At 30.8% G+C, this 18,230-nt stretch overlaps 3 protein-coding genes across 4 annotated transcripts in view; 2 read left to right on the top strand and 1 right to left on the bottom strand.

Annotated features, from left to right (window-relative positions):
- Nucleotides 1–17,249, top strand: part of white (protein) — a gene marked incomplete at its 3' end in the record, with an annotated part of 414,981 nt that extends 397,732 nt beyond the window's left edge. Inside the window, 1 exon segment of the mRNA NM_001191034.1 lies at nucleotides 17,128–17,249. Coding sequence (NP_001177963.1) covers nucleotides 17,128–17,249 — 122 coding nt within the window.
- On the bottom strand, nucleotides 5,300–9,546 carry LOC103317349. 2 transcript variants are annotated; one of them, XM_031933139.1, is made up of 4 exons: nucleotides 9,497–9,546; nucleotides 6,540–6,637; nucleotides 6,218–6,457; nucleotides 5,300–5,966 (listed from the first exon to the last, which is right to left on the bottom strand). In XM_031933139.1, the coding sequence occupies exon 4, from the start codon at nucleotides 5,899–5,901 to the stop codon at nucleotides 5,449–5,451; it is 453 nt and encodes a 150-aa protein (XP_031788999.1). In that variant the 5' UTR covers nucleotides 5,902–5,966; nucleotides 6,218–6,457; nucleotides 6,540–6,637; nucleotides 9,497–9,546; the 3' UTR covers nucleotides 5,300–5,448. The 2 variants fall into 2 exon arrangements, with proteins under 2 accessions (XP_031788999.1, XP_008213168.3); XM_008214946.4 differs by lacking the exon at nucleotides 9,497–9,546 and having other exon boundaries at nucleotides 6,540–6,847.
- Nucleotides 10,005–14,669, top strand: LOC116417942. The gene is made up of 3 exons (XM_031933135.1): nucleotides 10,005–10,259; nucleotides 10,387–10,509; nucleotides 12,208–14,669. The coding sequence occupies exons 1-3, from the start codon at nucleotides 10,049–10,051 to the stop codon at nucleotides 13,641–13,643; spliced, it is 1,770 nt and encodes a 589-aa protein (XP_031788995.1). The 5' UTR covers nucleotides 10,005–10,048; the 3' UTR covers nucleotides 13,644–14,669.
- Nucleotides 17,250–18,230: the final 981 nt, after the last annotated feature.

Below are 18,230 nucleotides of genomic sequence, written 5' to 3'. Positions count from 1 at the left end.
GTACAAAATTTAATCAAAATGTTAGTTCCCAAGTATGAAGTACCACGACATGCCGAAGATGCTTATAATTTATTTGTACGAATTCTTAAAATTCAAATAATTATCGTTTTGTTTATGTTTATAAAATCATATTTAAGTGTACTTATAATATTTTTGAGAAACAAACATATTCTTTTAACAACCTCGAATCACAAATAGTTTTATTAAAACGTAGTATACATAAACTCTTTGTTATTACATTTGATGTACATTGTTTTTCTCAACACGTTAAAAATTATATTCACGTCAAATTATACTTATCGCAAGACCATGATACAAAATTTGTTTAATATTGCTCATTTTGTATACTTATTAGCGCATCATAACACTTCTGTTTCATAAAATAACTAAGACTTTTAAAAAACTTTTCGTAGCTACAGACAAAGAAACTCATCAAACATTTGTTCACAAGTTGCTCGGTTTTTATGATCATAATTAAGACCTTTAATTAAAATATTCTTAACTAAATTCGGTACTTTTTCTAATATAAGTGGTTCTTGTTTTTTTCTTAAAAATGTGATCGGATGAGTGTAGTCGTATATGCCGCCTACGTCCCATATATGCTTCTCTTGAAATATTTCAATCAGAGTACAAGCAACAGCCCAGGCGTCGGAGAACTTGGACGCTAATTCAAACGTTCCATCTTCTTTCTTTATCAATAACTCAGGTACCATGTATGGGCGTGTACCGACAGTAATTTCTTTACCTTGAGTTGTCAGAAGTAATGAACCGAATTCTTTCATTTTAGCTAAACCCATATTACAAATTTTAAGTTGCTTGAACTCTGTACTAATTAAAATATTCGTCGGCTTTACATCTCTATGCGTTATAGCAAGATGATGCTTTTCTATATATGTCATTCCTTTTAAAAGTTGAGTACTAAAATTGACCAAAATTGAAAAAGATTTATCCTCTCCGAGTAAACCATATAATTTCTTTATATTCGGTTTGTATATAATGTCTTTTAAGTTATGTCCTTTAACAAGGCCCATAACAATCCAAAATTCACTAAATTGGCAGCAAACTCCGACAATAGAAACTATATTTTCATGATTAATTTCTCTCAAAACGGCTATCTCTTTCAAAATGGTTTTTGATGTAGTACCTAAAATATCTATAACCTTGATCGCTACTTCTGTTCGGTTGTGGTATCCAAGTTTTACAGTTCCAAAAGCTCCAGATTCCAAATACTGTTCTGTTATAGTTAAGTGTGAGTTTGGAATTTCAGTCATGAAAGGTAAAGGTAGTTTATGTACGTTATCCAATTCAATCGAACATTTTCGAGGTATAGGTTCTCCAATTGGACGTTTAAACGGATCAGGAAATCGAGTATAAACTGATGAAATTGTTTTACCGAAGGCATTTTCTTCGACGATAAGTTAATGGTAGGTATAATTTTCGGCTTTTTCAAATCAACTATAGGTTCATGTAATGTAGAATCTTTTCTTTTCTTTTTCGGGTGCTCCTCCATTGTTTTCTCTTTTCTATTAAGATTCTTCACATCTTTTAAAACTTTTTTTAGTTCACTAGTTTGTAAGTAAGTAGTTACTAAATTGACCTGTATTCTATGACCATTGCTCGGTTTGTTCTCAAATAAAGACCATAGATCCTGCTTCTTTTCGTTCGTCTCAAAATCATTTAGGACTGCACCATCCTTGGTAGCCAGCCTAACTTGCATTTTTTCACTGTTAAAAAACTCTTGTGTTGCAGGTCTAGAAAACAGCTTAATAGCCTCCGCTAAAATATCTACAAAAAAATACTCTCGATTTTTTATTAGAGACAATGTCTTTTCTTTACCCATATTTTCAAAGGGTAAATCTTCACCATCTCTATTTAACCAAGCTACGTTAATAAGTCTTGTTTTCTCTGCGGTTTTCTTTTTACCAATTTTAGGCCTGACCTTCGGTTTATTCTTGTCATTGCTGTTTTCGCTGAAATCGTGTATGTTACTCATAATATCTGAAAATTTTATTTGCTGTTGCTCAGTCAAAGATGATTTTGAGGTTGAAGCTAAAAAGTATACATTAAACCGTTTTAGTAAATATATAAAAGGATAAAATACACAGTATAACATACATTTTTACTTGGCGTGAACACAACTTTGTATTTCGAAATACCATCAACGGCTTTAAATTTGTTTTCTTCTTTTTTAGTAGGATATAACTTGTCATTTTTTGCATAAAAAATACTGAATGGTTTGGGGTATAAATCTAAATAGGACATTAGTATGTAGCCATCTTCCAAAACTACACACGTCTCTTCGTAGCCATCACACGTTATGTCCACTTCAATAATCTTTTCTGAATTAATAATAAAACGCGAGATTCTGAGGTTATATTTGAATAAAAGCTTATCTCATAGTAGGTATAATTTACTTACGTGGTTAGCTTTCAAAGATCAATTATTCAATTTTCTTTAATTAACCTATGACATTGTGAATAAGTTATTATTAATATAAGATTAGAGAAAGTCGCTATTTTGAAGGTCTAATGGTGTAAGCTTGTCAAGCAAACAACATATCTCGCGCCGCGCTGCGCTGCGCGACTTACATTTGTTTAAACGAAAGCGCCGCGCTGGTGCGCGACTGCAGAGGTCACTACAAGCTTCCGTAGATATAGGTTCGATAAATTAACGCGATTAATCGTGCGATTATTCCCGCAATTAATCACGCCAATAATCGCGGTTTTTTTTCAGTAGGGAGATATTTCAATGCATTAATAAATTTATTTTACCATATGAGTACACTACTACAAGTGCTCTTTCGGAAGTAATATAATAATTACGTTTTATTGATTCAGCTACAAAAACTAAAGCATCGACGTCATTCACTGAAGGTAATTAAATTTATTTCATAATTTATTTAGATAGTTAATATATAATCATGATTGAAATATTACTTAACCTTCCACTGCAGAATAAAACAAGTTTACTAGAGTAAAAAACAATATCGTATGCACATATTTGTCGGAAACGAAAAACAGATCTTGTATATATATTGATAAAAAAAAATATTATTTCTTGACAGAACGATTATTATATTTTTATCTTTTTAGATAAATATATTTTAAATATAAATTACGTTGTACATTTCATTGTTATTGTGTTTGAGCGTGTGCATGTACGTATATGTGCTTATAAATGATATATATGTTCTAAAAAATTTATATAATTTAGTTATTTATTTATTCCAGAAAATGTACAAGGTATGAGGTTCATACCTGTAATCCTGTAGAGGTACACGTAGGTACCTGTTGGCAGGCCTGGTTGCAAACAAGAAAATACAAAATAATACTTAAAATTGAAACTTAAAACTATTTATATACTGTTGTTTATGTACATTCACTTTAGATCATTCTAACAAAATTTGTTGCGCACGCGCTACAATAACAGTTTTATAATTATAGACCTTAACAGTTACATTTTATCCACGCTTTAATAAGTTTCTTATGCGAGTATTTTTTTATATTCAAAGCTTTTAGATCACTCGGAAGCTCATTGAAAACATTAATTGCTTTCATGAAGCTATTTTTACTACTAATCCTTTTTTTAGTTTTAGGTATAATAATACTTTTGTTTCTCGTAACACTATTTGATGCTAAATATTTGTCTTTCAGATCATTGTAATGTGATTTCAGAGATTCTAGGGCGAAAAGTTGTCCTATATTTAATGGATTATCATTCACTAGGAAATTATTTTTATTGACAATTCTTAAGATTTTGTTCTGAAGCTTTTGTAATCTGACTCGACAATTACTATATGCTCCAACCCACGCTATAATACCATAGCTTATTACGCTATGGAAGAAAGCGTAGTAGATCATTCTGAGTGTCTCTGTGTGCATGTATTTAGAAATTTTATAAAAAATATATACTAGGTATTTAGTTTTATCAATTATATATTGAATATGAATATGGCTGTCCCACTTTAGATTACTGTCAAAGACAATCCCTAAATATTTAATATTTTCTACTCTAATTACATTTTTATCAAAAATTTTTACATTTATTTGAGCTGGAACGCTCCCAACACTACCTCCAAATGTCATGCACACAGTTTTTCCAAAATTTAATGACAATTTGTTTACAGCCAGCCACTCAGCTATCATAGATCAAAACTTGTTCATACTAACTTGGGTTTCTAACCAATCATTTCCAGAAGTTATTATAGTAGTATCGTCTGCATACGAAATTATTGACTCAGAAGGAATCTCCTTTAATATATCGTTAATGTATATAATGAAAAGCAGCGGTCCCAAGATCGTACCTTGAGGGACACCAGTGTTAACTACTAAGCTATCACTCTCAGTACCATCACAATTTAAAATTCGTTTCAGGACTTAAAAGTAATAAACGTGCTTATAATAACAAAGATGGATCTTCACATAAAGATACATAATCAAAGAATACAAAAGTTAGTCAACATGCTAAACATAATCAAAAATCTGAAAAAAAATTATAACAATAAGTATCCCTGCTAAAAATAAGTGATTGAAATCGATTGAGAAAATTTTAATTCATTTCAATTGCAATCCTTAATTCGCAGTATGCAAATTAGAACTAATTCAAAGAAGATGGTTATTGAAAAAAATTAAAAATTATTTAAAATAAATCATTGAATTTAATTAAATGTTATTTGTCAGTTTAGCCAATTCCATCGGTTTTAATCGCCTAGAAGACCATACAACTGAATAATATTGAATTAGTCTCAATAAAAAAGTATTTTTAATTAATTTTAATAGTCAGAATAATGATTAAGGATTGCATTTCAAAAAAATTGAACCGTGCAATCAATCACATTCAATTATATCCAATAGGTTTAATTGCTTTCAATCACCTGGAATACTATACAACTGAATGATATTGAATAAATCTCAATATAACAATATGTTTAATTAGTTTTAATCGATTCAAATTATTTCTTAAAATAATGGCTTATCAATTTTAATTGCTATTTTGGAAGAAAAAGATAATAGTTTTCAATTGATACCAATTGATTACTGATGTATTTCAATTGACTCGCAGTGATCATTGCAGTGCTAGAAAAAACTATTCATTTAAAATGCTCCTATTGCTTTCAATCGACTTAAAGATTATACAATTGAATATTAAATTAATTTTACAAAAGAAAAATTTGTTATCCGTTTTAATTGATTTGAATTATTTCTTAAAATAATGTTATGCTTATCGATTTTAATTGTTATTTTGGAAGAGTTTTAATTGATTTGAAAGAGTAATAGTTTTTAATTGATTCCAATTTATTACTCTGTATTTCCTTTGAATTACAATTATGATTATTATTTTAAATTATGATTTTAATAATTTTTGCGAATATTAAATAACGTAGCTATAGTATAATAATGACATTTATTATTAAATGAATGATAAATATTAAAGTATAAAATGTCTCTCTTAATCTGCATCACTCAATGGGTCACTTGCAGATTCCATTTCGGAGAGATGAATAGTGCTGCCGTCAGAACTATCATCCTCGTCTGGCTGGGCTGCAATAAAAGCAAATTTTCCTATATCATAACTTGTTGATGGTCTTTCTTTATCCTCATCAGTAATCTTCTCTTCTTCTCGTAAACTGCGGTTGACTTCAGAGTTTTCAAATTGATTTTCCTTATCCTTCGTCGCTTCCTGCATTTTCCTACCCTCTTCCGCTTCTGTGTTTACTAATTTTTTAGCATTCAGTTCTACTTCAGCATCCACTTTCTGGATACTGTCGTCTTTGTCTTTCTTTTGTTTTTTTGTTTTCTTTTTTTTAGCATGGTCCTTCGATTTTGGTGTAATGTCTCCTTTTTCACCTTGCTTTTTGTAATAAGCTGTTTTTGCCGAAACATACTTGTCAAAAAGTCGCATTTCTTCGAAAATGTCGCCGTCTTCTGGAGCAAGCCAAACATTTTTAAGCCAATAATTGTAAAAATCTGTAAATAAAAAAATCAAATTTTAATTACTAAAAATAAGCGATAAAAGAACATCTCTCCTTTAAGTTATTGTGGTGGGTATTAATTTTATCAACTTTTAAAATTTCATTTATTAATATTTCATTGTTAAAACTCAGTATTTATGTTGAAAACTAATAATTGTTAGTAACAGATTAATAATCAAAAAATCAAGCAAATAAAAGGATAAATTATATAACTACACGGTTCAGAAAACAATCAAATATATATACCTTGGCACGCTTGTAACTTTGTTTGATCTAACTGCTTTATCTCATTTTTTTTTCATCACTATTTTTGTATTTCAGCGTTCTATTACTGGGTTTTCCAGATTTTGTTGATGTCATTAAAACTGTCTCCCCGAATACAGCTATAAGAATTCTGTCTACGCATAACGATGGTTTGTTATTGGCTTTATTTAATACGCCATTGTATACTCCTTCATCTATCCATATATTTCGCCCTATATGCACCTATGCAGAAAACGATAAAGAATAAATAGCCCAATTGCTCATTTCGAATGACGAAACTTTTTATACAAAATATTTATTTTACCTTCTGATCAGATTACCGTAAAAACCCTATTTTATTAAAATTTTTGTTGTAGTTCATCTCAACTTCATTGGTTGTATCGTTAAGCTGTTCTTGAACATCTATAAAGAAATTGGTATTTTAAAAAAATGCATCTATACGGAAAAAGCCTATTTATTAAAAATATACCAAAGCAATGAAGTTAAAGACATGAGTGCAAGCTCTTTTGGTTAAAGTTAATAGAAGTCGATTAGATTACTTATCGACTTGAATTTAACAGTGAATCTTAATTCTACTTTTTCCATTACAACTTACTGATTAAATGCAATAAAATGCGAGAAATATCGATATAGTTCAATAAAACGGTATATGAAAAATTGTAATTGAAATCGAACGACATATTGTATTTCAATTCTATCGCCTTACATTATCTTTATTTATCGTATCTTATATTTTTATTTATCGTATTTTATCAAATTTTATCAAGTTCTAACGCAAAAAAAAGGAATTCAGATTCACTATTCAAGTCAATTGAAATGTTATGGATTTTAATGGTGAATTGTATTGACTTAGTCCATTAACTTCTCATACACAATCCAAGCCCAAGATAAAAGCGGAGAGCAAACGTTAAAATCGGGTATATTACAAATGTATCAAGAAGCAGAAGGTCGCCGTGGCACAGAATGTGTATATATAAATGTCGTCCAGGTCACAAAAAAGTTTTCAGTTATATATTTTGTCGTCCTCTGTTAGAAAAAATAACCATTATCCCTATTTCTACATATATGTCTCAGTTTTGAAAAAATTTTCCACGTCCTTAGAAATACAGTATTATAAAATATATTGTGCGCCGAGGCCGTAGAGTATTATGATTTTGTATACCAATTGAATAGTGGAAAATGATGCAGAAAAGCCCCATTACTCCTTAAATAACACCATATCGTCGGTTCCTACAAAGACTAACCTAGAACTCAAAAAAGGCTTATATTTAAATTTGCTATTTTTAGAGCACCGGAGTGAAATAAATTCGTCCAGGACCTAATATAAGAAATTTAATTCGTATATTCTTGAAGTTTAATAGGTATTGGACGAATTCATTTTTCTCCGGATCTAAAAATGGCAAATTAAAATAGACCTTTTTGAGATGTGCTAGTCTTTGAAGGAAGCAGCGATTTGTTATAAATAATCTATATAATGAATTGATAAGATTTTGTATCCTAAATTCAGTTTCATTTTCTAATACCTTAGGCAACAAAATTAATTCATATGATATTGTTTGCATGCAATGAAATTGAGTAACCAAATCAATTATATATTTCAATAAAACCCTAGTAGAAAGTTTAATATATACACAAACGTAAGAAAATGTAACAAAGTGTCTAAAGTAATCCAAAATATTGTAATAAAATGTGAAGAAATGTGAAAAATTGTAATTTGTTGTTGTATTTCCAAACTTTTTACGTATTATTATTATATTTTCTTATACATTATTTTGTATTACAATTTATTGCGATTTCTTACATTTATTCTCGCTTTCTTTCAGTTTATTATATTTTTTTGACATTTCCTTACATTTGATTACAGTTAATTGTTTGAATCTTACCTTGTAAAGGTTCTACTTTTTTCATAATTATGGTAAAAAGACATTTTCCCAACATGCGCATAAAATGCCCTTTTCATGGCTGAAAGTAGCGTATAAAGTGGCACATTCCGAGTGTGTTTAAATAGTATATTACATACCTAGGGAGGAAAAAACTTGGACAGTCCATATCTCGTGTGAATTGACACCCGAGCCGAAGGCGAGGGTGGCAAACACGAGATATGGGCTGTCCATATTTCCTCCCGTGGTGTGTATACGATTTTACTTGCCTAGCGAGTGGGAAGTGACAATTCCCGCCCGCGCAAAAAAATTTTGTAATACATGCACGATTTTTGCGTTTTTCGTACCTATCAAGCGGGCGTAAAGCACCAGTTTTTTTGCCCGCTGACGAATTTTTCTTGTAAACTGCAAATTTTGAGTTTATTAGTCATATTTTAAAAATTTTGAAATTTTTCAACTATGAAAAACGCGAAAATCCATACATGCATCACAAAAACTATGCTGTACACCAACAGCTTGTTACAATTTCTTACATTTTTCTACGTTTTTTTATTTTCACTTATGAAAACAATACGAGTATGTCAAAACTGTATGTATATTAACTATAAAAATCACGCCCTTCAAAATAATCAATTTCATAATTATAAAGTAAGATAAAAATGTATCATAATGCATTACTTCGATATTACCTGCTAAAAATAGTCCATAGAAATCGATTAGAATCTATAGAAAAATGTATCGATTTCAATTACTTTTTATCACCTATTGATTTCAATTACGATTTTTCATGTTGAATTCAATTGACTCCTATTAACTTTATCCCATTTAATCGAGTTCTAAGGTGAAATTTCGATTAAGACTTAATTCGATAAGAGATTTTATCAATTTCTATGGACTTTGATGACTTATTTTTAATAAAATTATTAAAATAATTATAAAAGATAAAAACAGTAGAGCACGCATTATCCTATTAAAATAAAATCCAATTATTCATTTATTACAATCAATAATTGGGCTAGTTCATCGTTTTCAATGACTTTTAATAACTTTACTTAATTGTATAATCTCCAATACATGGTAAGGATATGAATAGATTTCAAATAATTTTGTTCAATATTAATTACCGTGTATTGTTAGGAACGTTAATTAGAGCTTAGCATAAGTGGTTTCAAAAACCCTGTTAGCATGCATGATAGGTATGGGAAAAAACAAGTAAAAAAAAACAATTTTTTTACGTGATGCAAACATGACTCCAGAAAAATAGCACTAGATCTAATAAAACAGTATAATATAAAAAAAAAACTAAAAAATTTGCTATACAATCAGTATGTTTTGATAATATTGATATATTATCAGTATATTGATTTCTGATGTGCAGTACCTGCAATCACTAGTAACAAGATCATCAGCTGCGATACCATCAATAATAGTATAGTTATTTTTATAATATATATTTATAGTATAGTTATTTTAATAATATATATTTATAGTATAGATATTTTAATTATATATATATATATATATATATATATATATATATATATATATATATATATAACCCTATAGATATTATTAATAATAATTATATATATAAATATTTTTTACATAAGAACTCGATTAAAATAGATAGAATTGATAGGAATCAATAGGAATCGATAAAATTATATACAAATAAGACCAGTAAAGTTAATAGAAACCAATGTCTGGTATTAACTATCTACTTCAATTGTTGTTTTCCGTATTAAAATCTATTGACTTCTGTTGATTCTAATCAATTTTAATCGAGTCCTCATACAAAAAATGGTATTCAGAATTAGCATAGAATCTGTTGATAATTTAATTGATCCCAATCGATCCCTTTAGACTATTTTTAGCAGGGTAACGTACGAAATTTATCATAAAAAATAATTTCGCAGATCCACATAGCCAAAAAATGTCTGGTTCAGATCGTAGTTGTACTAGCAAAACTGATAGTAGCAGTAGTAGTAGTAGTAGTAGCAGTGACGACGATCCTGCACCATTGGATCGTAAAACGATAAAAAGAAAAAATAGATTTTTGGATCCCGATTTTAAGATTCATGAAGTGTCTAGTCAAACTTTAAAGAAATATAAGCAAGATTCACTTCCAAGACAAAGAATACCACGTAAGTATATGCTCTGCTAAAAACAATTGATTAAATTTGATAAAAATCGATAAGATTCTTTATTGAATTGAATGGTATGTCTGAAAAAAATTGAAACGTATAAAAATCAATGTTACATTTTTTATAGATGATGAGACACTACAGGCTAATATAATAGAACCTGAATCTGATGGTGTTACAAGTGCTACAGATGATTTAGATGCAGCACCGACTTTACTGGAGACGTCGTCATTTAACGAATACTTACACGGTAATAATACTTTTAATAAAGAAAATGTAAATTAAAGGTCTTTGCCCTGCTAAAAGGAAATAATAGAAGTCGATGCCATCTTCAATCGAATTTGAAGCTAAATCTTAATTTTACGTTTTGTATTACAACTCGATTAAAATCGATAGGAATCAATAGGAATCGATACAAATCGATAGGAATCAATAGGAATTGATAGAAATCGATAGGAATCAATAGGAATCGATAGAAATCGATAGGAATGAATAGGAATCGATAGAAATCGATAGGAATCAATAGGAATCGATAGAAATCGATAGGAATTGATAAAATTTTATGCAAAAAAGGACTAGTAGAGTTTATAGAAACCAAGGTTTGGTATTAACCATCTACTTCAATTCGACGCTTGAGTAGAATAAGGCCGTATCTCGGAATCCGCTCCGAGAAGAGCGTATCTTAAGAGCGTTTTTTTTTCTCTAAGTTTGGTAGTGACAGCCCTGCAAGTACTCAAAATGCGTTTTCTGTCAAATAGACGAGCCAAATATACGCGGTTAAAGGCAGAAAATGCATTTTCTAGTACATTACGCAAAAGGGGTCGAAAGTAGCAGATTTTTCCCGCTGGTGGGCTTACTGCCCGAGCGAGGAGATTTTTTACGAGGGTGTGAGTATTGCCTCAGCAAAGCGAGGGCAGTCTATAAAGCACTCGAGGAAAAAATCTACTTTTGCCTCGTGTTGCATATAGTAATTTATTCCACTCTCGTTTGAAATAGCTTTTATTTGTCTCTGAACGCGGAGCCAACCCGTTTTTTTTTATTCATCACAAAAAAAAATTGTTTGCCCCGCTAATTTTACTTTTAAACCGCTAACGGGTTTACGGGAAAAATATGCTATTTTTGCCCCGATTTTTAGGCGCAAAAAGTGGCCATTTTGGTCGGGTGTGGAATATAAAATACTCATTGTAACACATGCACTGCAAACTCCACACTCGGTGAAAAAAAGACCACTTTACGCCCTTCGTACACAATAAACTATTGCAGGGCTGCCACTACTACTACTACTACTACTACTACTACTACTACTTTAAAATTTAAGGGAAAAAACCGCTCCCAAAATACGCCCTATTCTCGAAGCAGATCCCGAGATACGCACTTCTTGGATCAGATTGTGAGATGCGCCCTTATTCCACTCAGACGTCAAATTATTGTTTTCTTTATTAAAACTATTGACTCCTGTTGATTCTAATCAATTTTAATCGAGTTGTTATACAAAAAATGAGATTCAGACTATTTCTAACAGAGTTATATTGACTAAAACCCATATCCTGTTAAAAATAGTCAATAAAGATCGATTAAATTATTAATTGATATCTAAGCTAGATCTGAGGCCCATTTTTGCATAAGAACTCGATTAAAATTAATAGTAACCGATAAGAATCGATAGAAATAGATAGGAATCGATAGGAATCGATAAAATTGTATACAAACAAGTACTAGTAAAGTTAATAGAAACCAATGTTTGGTATTAACCATCGATCTCAATTGTTGTTTTTTGTATAAAAATCTAGTTACTCCTGTTCATTCTAATCGATTTTTATCGAGTCCTTATACAAAAAAAATACTATTTTCAACAGGGCGGTTTTAATCGTTTTCAATAACTTTCGACATGTAATTGTTAATTTTCAGCAAAAATTAATATTCTTATACTCTATATTTACAATTTTAGATGAAACTCTACAATCAGATGATGATAGAGATGTAAGCGCTACTGCATATGAGAGCATTTGTAACAGCGATAACCAAAATAAAATTGATGAAATCGATTTGAGTAATAACAGTGATAATGATAGTAGCACAGATGTTGATTATGATGAAAGTAACAGCTCCGATGACAGTGAAATTGAAAGTGATTTTGACAGCCCTGATGATAGGAATGTCAAAAATGATTATATCTTCAGCAAATTGATGTTCGAAGCATCCAAATTAACTGTGCGTGATGTTATTGTATTGAATAGTGCATTCGCTTTGAGATATCATCTTCCAGATGAAGCACGTTTAATGCTTATGAAAATGTTCCAATTGTGTGCAGGCCCAACATTTGATAGTTTAAATTTGTCGATATATCTAATGTCTGAATGTTTGTCCTCACAGAATGATAAAATAACGAAACATTATTACTGTAGTAAGTGCTCAGAAGTTATTATGTATTACGTAAACGCTGCAGAAAGACAATCCAATAAAAAATTAATTTGCCAAAAGTGCAAAGCAAACAATATTGTCACACAGTCTTCTCCGAATTATTTCATGTCAATTGATTTATATAGTCAATTTAGTCAGTTTTTTTCAAATAAAGAAAATGTTGACAATCTGCTAAAAAATATCAATGCCAGAAATACTTCTTTTAATACTCCCTGTGACAGTATCACGGATGTTCATGATGGATCAATTTACAGAAGTATGAAATGTTCTACGGTTAACCATGGTAATGAGTTGGAATATATGTTGACACTAAATATTAGTACAGACGGAGCACCTCTGACGAAGAGTGGTAAAAGGGCATTTTGGCCCCTACAAGTCATCATAAACGATCTCTCTCCAAAATTGAGATTTCGGTATGTGTTTTTAGCTGGTTTATTAATAGTTAAACAAGAGCCAAAATCGAACTTGATGAATTTGTATATTCAGACTTTTATAGATAAGCAACTTAATAATTTAAATACTAGAAAGCTAACTATTGTCAATAAAAACAATACTAGAATTGTATTAAAATTTAACATTTTAAGTTGCGTTGTTGATTCTGTGTGCCTTCCCATCATACAAAACCGCCTGCAGTTTAATGGGTATTGTGGTTGCAGTTGGTGCTACCAGTCGGCAGAATTTATAAAAGAAGTTTGTGGCATACGCTATACTTTTCATCAAGAAAGTACTCATAGGACTCATGAGAGTCACGAGAAAGATGTAAAATTAGCATTAGAGACTAAAACCATTCAAAACGGTGTCAAAGGTATTTCTGCCTTACAAAAACTGCAACACTTCGATTTAGTATGGTCCTTTCCATACGAATATATGCACGGTATGTTACTTGGAGTCACATTCCAAATTTGGAAAGAATGGAAAAGTCAGGAATGCTTGTTTAAATTACAAATAAAGAGATTGAAATGATAGAAAAACGGTATTTAAATATAACACCTACTAATGAAATACATAGACTTCCACGATCTGGAATATTCGGAGGAACTGCAAAGCCTAAAGCCTCCGAATTAAAATCTTGGTTGCTGTACTTCAGTTTGCCTTGCTTAAGTGGTATATTGAATGATGAAGCTTTAAGACATTATAGCCTACTTGTTAAGAGCGTGCATACGCTTATAAAAACAAGCATTTCTCACAATGAACTCGACGAATGTGAAAAAAATCTATTAAAATTTGTATGCGAGTATGAAATGTATTATGGAGAAAAAGGGATGACATTTAACGTACATAGTTTACTACACGTTGTTGAATCCATTAGAAAAACGGGGCCTTTGTGCATGAATTCGGCTTTTCCTTTTGAAGGTAATATCTATATATTAAAAAGATTCATAAACGGTTCAAAAGGTATGGATCTTCAAATGGCTAAAAAACATATGCAATCTCTTGTTTTTAAATCAGGAAACGTAGAAACGTTTTCATCGTCAGAACAAATTGGTAGTTTATGTAAAAGTATGTTTATGCCAAAAAGATTAAATATATTTTATAAGGAAGGCGTAGAAAATGTTTTATATGTTGGAAGAAGTAAATCGACGAAAATTAATGAAACAGAATCTTGTTTAGAATACAATAAATGTATATATAAATCATCGGTATATCATAGTAGTAAATACAAGCGAGCACAAAAGACTGATGATACTGTAATACAATTAGTAACCGGCGAATATTGTCGTATAGTACAAATTTTAGATATACAAAACACTTGTCATTTCAGCGTATCATTATTCAATATTTTCGAGGATTATTCTTTTGAAGGAGTTACGCATATAAGAAAAATAAAATCTGAAGAAACCACAAATACTGTTATTAAGGCAATTAATGATGTTAAGTGTAAAGTTATCATAGTAGATGTAAAAAATGGGCGCTATTTATGTACATTATCAAATACAATAGAAATACAATAAGAATGTTTGTTAAGTACAATTTTATTGAAAAATCATTTGAGGCAATTGAAAATCATTCATATTAATAAAGAAAGTGAATAATAATCTGACACACATCTGTCTTACTTCTATTTAGTATATTCCAAACTATTCATTCTAAAAAAAGTCAATAGAAGTTGATAGGAATCGATAAAATTTCTTATCAACTTTTAATGTAGGTAAATCGATAAATTAGCTGCATATATATAAAAAATTACAATAAATAGTAAAAGACTCAATATTTTGTAATTTCTAGATCTTTATAAAGAGTCTGAGTAAATTCTATCAACTTCTATTGAGTTTTTTTAAAAGAGCCTTATTCAAGCACATTGAAATCGATTGATTTATAACATTGAAATTAATTCACTCGTAAAATGTATAAAATAAATAAAAGTTCGTGACTCTGACACTATACTATTAAAAGTGATTGATTTTGTATGCTAATTGAAAGAAAATTAAATGCAATAGTGTTATATATTTATATTTATATATTCAAAACTATTCATGTAAAACTTTATTCAAGTCCATTGAAATTGATTCATTGTCAATACACTTCGCCGTATATATTAATAATTAAGCAATGACTTTATTAAAATCGATTAAAGTTTATTGATTGTGACCGTCAAATTATTCCATTAAAAGCGATTGATTCTGCTAATTGAAAGCGATTTGAATTGATTACTGTTTTATTTTCATTTGGTATATTCAAAACTATTCACAGAATGATGTATTCTAGTTTATTAAAATCGACTCATTGTCAATACACTTCGCCGTATAGTAATAATTAAGCAATGAATTTATTAAAATCGATTAAAGTTAATTGATCGTGACCGTGAAATTATTCTATTAAAGGCGATTGATTCTGTTGCTAATTGAGAGCGATTTGAATTGATTACTGTTTTATTTTCATTTGGTATATTCAAAACTATTCACAGAATGATGTATTCAAGTTTATTAAAATGGATTCATTGTCAATACACTTCGTCGTATTAGAAATAATTAAGCAATAAATTTATTAAAATCAATTAAAAACGATTAAATTTAATCATAAAAATGGGATTTAAAAGACATTATAATCTTTTGCACTATAGTTGCTAATTCAACGTAATTAATATCAATGATAAAATGGCACATTGAAAGCAATAACAATTAAAATTGATTAAAATCAATAAATATTCAATAGTCAAAATTGAAAAATCCATTGAACCTATAGAAAAATATTGAAAGCGCAGTGCATGGGAGAGAGTGCATGTGTGAATGTATATCACCCATGCGAGGGTGATCCGGCGCGCGCGACCTTCACGACGAAACACGCGTGCGAACGCGATTATTCTGGCGTCGCGGCGAGTCGCAAAGTTGTTGGCGACTCGCGTATTATTATTTCATTATTGTAACTTTACGTTTATTTCGCGACTGGCAAATATAACCTTAGTCTTTTTATTTTACGTGATTTGTCGTCATTTCTAAACCTCGCTCGCTTATTTCCGATACCTGTTCCTTCCTACGAATACCGCCACCTCCGCGGGCGTTATTTATTAGTACTTATTTAACGCAGTTGAGCCGAGCACGCGCGAGGTGGCGCGTAGATCCAGTAAAACAGAAGCAGCTGAAACAGCTGCATGCAACGGAGGTGTTTCGCGGGCGGAGAGGAGTCCTCCGCCGTATTGAGGGAACGCGATCCAGACGTTTAACGAGTTATTCGTTGATCGAATTTACACCCTGTTACAATACATTTTATTTCTAATTCGATTTGATTTTTGCGCCACGGAAGTTTCAAGGATAAGAACGGAAGTTGGGAGAAGAAAAAAAGTTGAAAAGAGAACCACAACACAAAATTTTGGTCAGCTATAGAATGATAACGGATCTATTATTTTTTACGAAACTTTTTTTAATTAAGTTCTTTTAATATCTTTTAAAGTAATATTGATTCGTCTGATAAAACAACGTATTTGAATAAAATATGAATGTATGAATATTTTGTAGAGGTTAAAAAACCTCATTTTAAAGAATATAAGGTTGCGGTGCACCCGACAGCCCGTATAGTACTCTAGTACTTATACTTGCCATAGGGGGCGTTACCACGCCCCTTCATACTTGAAAAAATACAACTAACGTTTTTCGTAAAATTTAATAGCGTTAATATTGTAAATTAAAAAAAAAACATTTTGAATATTTTCTTTAAGAATTTTATATTATATTCGATTATAACGTAACATGGCTCATTTGTAAAGAAAAAAAGGCAAACAAAGATATCACTTGTATGAATAATTATTTTGAAATATAAAATTAGGTGATAGCTTTTTGGATTTATTAGTTTTATAAATAAATCTATGAAAGACAACTGATATATATGTTTTTTTGCTAGTTTTATTCATTAAACAGAGAAGTACAAAAACTGAAAATGAATGAAAAACAAGTAATGATAGTTCAGTTTAACAAATTACTGTGAATTTAATTAACTAGTTCTATTTACGCAGGTTATTTAATTTCATGTACAAGTACGCATTTGTCAATGGCACTTTCGATTGGGCCACCAGTGATAATACCATTTTTACTGTTTGGCGGATTCTTTCTAAATACGGCGTAAGTTGCAATATATATATATATATATATATATATAAAATTATCTATTATATATTAACGAATTATTACAGTTTTTAGTAGTAAAACACTTTTCTACGTAGATATGATCTACTACTATGTATTCGATAGTTATGACGGATAAGGGCCATACACTATTGTTTATTATCGCAATTACTGATGACTGAGAAAGAGAGAGAGAGAGAGAGAGAGAGAGAGTTTTATTATTCTAGTACATTATGTTGTACAATAAAATAGATTATACCAGAGATATGAGGGCTGATATGAAACAAGTTCCTCGGTGTTTCTGTAGTGAGATTCGGGATATCCAGGGGTGTCACCTCCCCTCTTACAGGCTAGGGTGCTACGCGGAAGTCAAAGTAGGTCAGTGCATAGGATGGGTTAAATATTTTACGTAGAAAGCAAGCATTAAAGTACTTCCGGCGTCCGGCAGTGGTCAGCAATTGCAACTCCCGCCTGTACGGGCAGATGTGCTTATTTCTTCTACCACCAGAGATGTAACGGATCCCTGTATTCACAAATATCTGTAGTTTTCTGTATAGTTCTTGGGTCAGGTTACAGTACGCAAGTGAGCAGTAGTCAATTACTGAAAAAAGGAGCGCTTACACAAGATGCTTGCTCAGCCTGAAATCAGTACTCTTTCTATAAAAGTAGAGCCTGTACGTTAGTAGGTGAGCACGCTTACACATTTGCGACATGCTCTTTTAATATGAGTTTAGAATCAAGCACTAATCCCAGATTACGCACAGAAGATTCGAATTTTACTCGGGCACTCCCAATATTTATGTAGAAGAGCAAGTAATGGCAGTACCTTATAAATTGCAACTTGCGGGATACCATCGCTTCTTCTGGCCTGGATGTCGAAATGCGCTACTGTAGCCAATACATCTGATTCTGTTATAGCTCGAAAACGGAAATGTTTAGGAAAGTCCAGACACTCCAGGGTACGCAAGTGTAGTCCTTCACTTCAGGAGTGAGC

This window comes from Nasonia vitripennis, assembly GCF_009193385.2.
Source record: "Nasonia vitripennis strain AsymCx chromosome 5 unlocalized genomic scaffold, Nvit_psr_1.1 chr5_random0008, whole genome shotgun sequence".
NCBI lineage: Eukaryota > Metazoa > Arthropoda > Insecta > Hymenoptera > Pteromalidae > Nasonia > Nasonia vitripennis.
The sequence above is the reverse complement of the archived record's forward strand: the minus strand, read 5'-3'. Positions and strand labels throughout refer to the sequence as shown.